The sequence below is a fragment of the Procambarus clarkii genome, unplaced genomic scaffold, assembly GCF_040958095.1.
Source record: "Procambarus clarkii isolate CNS0578487 unplaced genomic scaffold, FALCON_Pclarkii_2.0 HiC_scaffold_139, whole genome shotgun sequence".
Taxonomy (NCBI): Eukaryota; Metazoa; Arthropoda; class Malacostraca; order Decapoda; family Cambaridae; genus Procambarus; species Procambarus clarkii.
The window spans coordinates 784,193-790,036 of NW_027189172.1; the positions used below are offsets into that span (position 1 = coordinate 784,193).

General features: G+C 42.8%; 1 protein-coding gene across 1 annotated transcript; it reads right to left on the reverse strand.

Moving 5' to 3' along the window:
- Positions 1-437: 437 nt before the first annotated feature.
- LOC138360991 (uncharacterized) lies at positions 438-1,496 on the reverse strand. Its single transcript, XM_069320475.1, has one exon. The coding sequence runs from the start codon at positions 1,494-1,496 to the stop codon at positions 438-440; it is 1,059 nt and encodes a 352-aa protein (XP_069176576.1).
- Positions 1,497-5,844: the final 4,348 nt, after the last annotated feature.

Below are 5,844 nucleotides of genomic sequence, written 5' to 3' on the forward strand. Positions count from 1 at the left end.
AAGTAAATACTATCCGCAGTGGGGTAGTAGCAGAATTTTTCAGTACAGGGTGGTGTGGCAGGTAGTGACCTTCCTTTGGGTTATCATTAGTGACAACTTCGATAAATTTATCGAGCTGCTTCTGAAATATTTCTTGATACAACTTCAAGTTCTCAGGCTGTCTTTGTAAGCGCAACACCTGTGATCTTAATTGGTTATGTGCCATAAAATGGTTGACGTGTAGCTGAGGCTGATTCAGCTTCCATGGTAACCTGACCCAGTATTGATTATCTCTGTAGATGACTGAGTCCAGGTATTGTTTGTGAGTCCAGTCGTCATCTGGGCTAGGTTGTTAAGGGACATTGCCAAGAGTTGCCAGGTCCCACAGTTTATGTACAGGGAGATCAAGCTCATCCTCGGACATGTCTCTGAATTGCAGTGGGAGACTGTTCTCCTAGTCATGCAACCATTACTGGGTTGGCAAGTTGGCGGTCTAGAGGTGCGGGTTGTTTCAGCCGTAATACTGGGCCTGTTAGCAAATAGCCACCTGCAGATGGTAACAAGCTCATTCCTTGTTTTCCTTCCTTTCCTTTGATAAACTTATGGTAGACATCTAATCCCATAAGGATTCCAATATTGGAAAGGTTGTCTGACGTGATTTTATCAGCCAAATGGATTCCCTTATCTTTCAGGAATTTGGCTGTTGTCCCTAGACCATATACATACAGGTCTGTTGGGAATCTATCTACTACCAGAGCTTGTATCGTTCGGACATAACCTCCTAAACGTACTTTAGGTCGTACTACCTTGAGGACTCGGGCTCCTGTGTTAGTCAGGAATCCTGCTATGTCTATTCGTGTCTCTTTTACAGGTGTGAGTTTCAGGGCATCTACCAACTCCTTTGAGATAAAAGTCATTTGGGATCCTTGGTCAAATAATCCACATACGGTGGCTTTGGACTCTCCATTTTTAATGATCAATTGAGCAGTGAGTAAAGCTGATTTATGATCAGACCTTGTTGAGAAGACACTTATGCCAAGTAACACAGTACAAAGCTGTACTGATGTGGTAGTTCCTTCCTCCTTCTGTGGTTTGGCAGACTTTGTACTTGAGTCCCCACAAAGTGCTGTATGGTGTTGACCCTTATGGCACCTATTACAGGTGCGTATTTGAGTTGTGCAGGTGTCGGGATTATGTGCCCTTATAAACTTGGTACATTTACGTAACTCCTTGAGTCGTTTTATACGTGTAGCACGATCGGGGTAAACTTTGCAAAAGTATATGACATGTGGTTGTTCACAGAACACACATGGTTTCCAGACGTTAACAGCATCTTGGGGAGTCACCGATTTGGGTGACGCATTAACTGTAGGTTTGGAGGGACCAACTGCATATGTGCCTACTGCTTTGTTTCCACTTTGGGGAGGGGGAAGTAGTTTTAGATTTGTTTGGAATACTGTTTGTACTCTGTTGTCTACTATTAGTGGTAGACAAAGGTTTAGATGTCGCTTTTCCATCTGGGTTATCTCTTTGTCTTTCTATGATGGAACGCAAACCTTCGCTTATCTCCTTTACACTCAGAGAAGATTTGTTATATAAGACAAACAACTTATCCAGTACGTCACTGGGTAATTTGCGTTTCATATGGACTTGGATTATCCAGTCGGATTCGTCCAAGTTGACCTTGTTCTTAAGTTCTTTGAGCAAGGACTCAAGCTCCAATCTAAAGGCTTGGAGTGAGTCAGCTGTACTATTTGGAGGGTTAATATCCAACAGCTTCTGGGTTAGAAGTCTGATATTCCTTTCTGGCTTAGCATAATTATCCTTAAGGAGCTGTAGGGCATTGTCTTAACCGTCATCAGTGAATGTCAGATCACAGACCAACTGTAATGCTTTATTCTTTAAGACACCCTGTAAATATGTCAATTTTGTCGTCTTTGCTGGCATTAGCAATAGAATCCACAGAATCAACAAATTTGTTCCAAAAGTTGTCCCAACTCTCGTCCTTTGTACCAGAGAAAGTTGAGAGACTGAGTGATGGAAATTTGACTTCTGGTTGTGTCTGGTTTTGGGAAGCTGTGGCTGCAATATTTGTATTGGCCTTATGTGTGGTTATTAAATCGTCAAAGTGTTGTAACTTTGCATGCATTTCATCTTCGTAATCTGCATTTTCTTGTATTACATCATCCATTGCCTCTTCATAGATATTAGGGGATGCGAGGATATCCTGATATTTCAGGATTTTTTTGAGCACATGTTGGTATTTGGTCTGTGCAACCTTATAATAGCCTTCCAGTTCTACATAATTAACTGGAGTTTGATTACTTAAATCCTCACAATGTTTGATCTGTCGGGTTAAGTGGCCCTTCATGCCAGTGAGGTTCGCTTTTACATTTTTGGCAGTAGACATCATGGCAGTATTTGCTAGTCTTGTTGGACTGTTTCTGGTACTTGAATTAGTAGAGCCACTAGTTTCCGAAATAGAGCTGCTTATCTTAAAAAAAACCTACTATATAATCATACACACTATAATTTGAGTGGTAAGCCTGCATCAATGCTGGAATTTCCTCAAGTTAACCCTTCTTTATCACTCTTGGTTGGTACAGAGACACAAATTAACACTCAAAGGTGAAATGATTATAGTTAAATTATTACTGTAGTTAAGGTAATATTATGTAAACAACACAACTCGGGTTGTCATGAATACTGCATAAAAGTATGTGCTTGCTAGGTTGTAATATATGTTCAACTCTAGACAAGTGTAAAATGCTTAGCCTTACACCAGGTTAGCACAATAAATTAGACTAGGTTGCTGTACAACACCAGCCTAAAATGTCCTACCCTTGTACAAGAATTAGTTGTAAACAAAATTAGTCTGTTTTCCATCTTCCTGAGGTCTGTGATTTTCTTATCAAGGATCTCCTCAATGGCGTTAGACCCTAGGGGGGTTCCAAGGAGGGTGCTGTTCTCGGCCCTAATGACATGGGCTTCAGGCAAGGCAGACCTTATTTTAGCTACGATGTCTGAGTTGGAGGAGACAACTTCACACTTGGAAGGGTTCAGGAAGAAACCCAGGGTTACTTCTTGCTCCCTTATTTTCCTGATATCTTCCAAGAGGTAGTCTATGGTGCCAGCTATAGTGCCATCATCCAAAAACCAGACATTGAATTCAATAGACAAAGCTTTCAGTGATTTCATTTAAGATTAAGCAGAAAAGAAGGGGAGTGTCATGGGGTCGTGTGTTGTGACGGTGTCCCACCCCTATATTTCTTTCTTCCCAGCTTAGAAGAGTCATATCTCCATAGCCTAAGTATTCTCTGATGTTCAGGGATTATTTTTATATGTGGGAAAGCGTGGAGCGTGATTAAGCTGGCTGTAAAATGGCCATCTAAGTTTGATAATGCAAGGGGCTTACGCCTTTTGGAGGCACAAGACAGTGCCGAGCCATCCTGTTTCCCGCCAAGACGTCGTGACGCTTCCCGGCACCTGATTGCCCAGGTGAGGTCACATGCTGGAAGTGACCAATGTCGAGAGCCCTCGGGCCGTGTGACGTCACTTTTGGAGGGTTCTCGGGGCGGCTGGCGCCTGGGCGGGAAGAGTATGTCACAAACCGTCAAAGAGGGTGGATGCCCTTGGTTGAGCTCCGGATCTAGAGAGCCCTTACCAGTAGATTTAGGCTTCGCTTCGATTCTACAGACAGTCTGAGAAGCCATCCAACTTCCGTGGAGTGCTCAGAAGCAAGGACGGGCCGGATTAGAGAGCCAAGAGCTCTATCAAGAGTCTGCAGCAGAGGGAACGTTGGGCTGGTGACGTCTGGGACGCCCAGGGGACCAGTATTCCACATCAAGGGAAAAGCTACAGCCGGGCCAAATCTACTGGCAGTGAGGTGAGGGGAAGCTGTGCTGGACTGCGAGGTGTCGCAGTGCCAGGAAGAGTGGAGGACGATGACGGAGGTACCTGTCTCCAGTACCCCGGACAAGAGGAGGATTAAGGCAGTACCTGTTGTGAGTGAGAGCACGGTGAAGACACGTTACCACGAGGACGACGGAGGAACCTGGGTGTGTGGGAACTGTTCCTTAGGAGACCAGAAGCCAGGACCAGGAACCTCAACATAGGACGAGTCAGCTTCGTGGTTGGAGTGAAATAAGCTAGATAATTGTCCCTCCCTTTACCCCTTTTGATCTAGGTGAACTAGAATATTTTATATATTGTGAACATTTCTACTCGTCATTTTATTGTCTAAGTGACAGAATATTAGCACTTTGGCATGCCCCGCGCGCCACTCCTCAACTGTGCGATTTGGGTCCCAGCGTTTCACGGGAGCGCACGTTAATTCTGAATAGTGTATAGTCTCTTCAACTTTGTCACCTTAATTCTCATCCTACGAGATTAAATTTGGTATCATTGTGTTCGCAATAGCATTCTCTACAGCACTAAATGCATATAAACTCCAAAAGCCCGGCTAATTACCCGCAGCAAACAAAGAAAGTGCGAACGAGTTACCCAGGAGTGCGCAACAGCGATAAAATGTGTTCATTCTTTTCACTCTGGTCACCTCAATTTTCGTCCTAGGTCTTTCATTTTGGTATCAATGGGTTTGCAATAGAAGTCTCTAGAGGAACATTTGCATATAAAATAAAAAACCTGTTCACGCTCCACCCGGAGACGAGTTGAAGATGGGCCACGTGTTAACCGCGAGTGAGCGCCCAGACGCCTTCCAGCTAAACTCCCAATTCCTGCCCACAAATGTTTAGTATTTAGTATTTTAGTATATGTAGTATTATAGTTTAGTATTTTTTGTGTAGTAGTTGTACATCACATAAGCATTGTAGATAGCCATTTGCACAAAATAGATGGTAATTTTCTTCATCCATTTGTGAGTTTTCCTTATGAAGTGATAATATTTGATCATTTGGTCAAAGTGATCAACACCTTTCTTGTTTGTATTGTAGTCACAGATTGCATTCGGCTTGTTGACACTTACCAAACAGTCCCCCAAAAATCGGATAAAAACCTGATTTTTGGCAATTATTTTAGTGGATGACGCAATGCTGCGTCATCCCCGAGATTACTGACAGTAAACAAATGACGCAATGCTGCGTCATGCCCGGGTGAAAGTGTTAGGCTAGGAGCCAAGAGCTCATTTAGGCATGAGTTGGTGCGTGTATTAAGGCATTAAGCATTATTAATGCAAAGCATTAAGGCGGTGATGTTAGTGATTTTGGAAGTGTTAGCTGGTGTGCAAAGAGCCAGCAACGAACTCTGAAACGCCCAGCTGATCGCATTGCTGGAGGCGTAGGAAAGTCACAACGTTTCTGACAGCTGGAGCTGTCAGCTGATCATGCTGTCAGAGGCACGAGGTGTTCCCCCGCGCTCGAGGAGTAGACCAAGTCAGCTGACCATGTTGCCAAAGACGTGTCATTGAGAAGTGTTGCCAACAGCGAACGATATCCGCCTTTTGACATTTCTTTATACAATTTATATGTGTATATATGCTTTTGCTTCAGTAAACTTTTAAACTAACTGATGAGTTTACGTGAGCCTCCATTCTCTAGGTCCATATATATATATATATATATATATATATATATATATATATATATATATATATATATATATATATATATATATATATATATATATATATATATATATATATATATATATATATATATATATATATATATATATATACATATATATTGTCGGGGTTCACCATAAGAGGGTGAGCAACAGATACAAGATATCCTCTCAACGGTCGCACTATTACCGATTACCGCTACTCACCGTAGCCCTGCAGGTCTTCACTCCATCCTTGTGGCGCCACTGAAGGCCAGGAGAGTAACCCAGTCGATCCCCAACCGG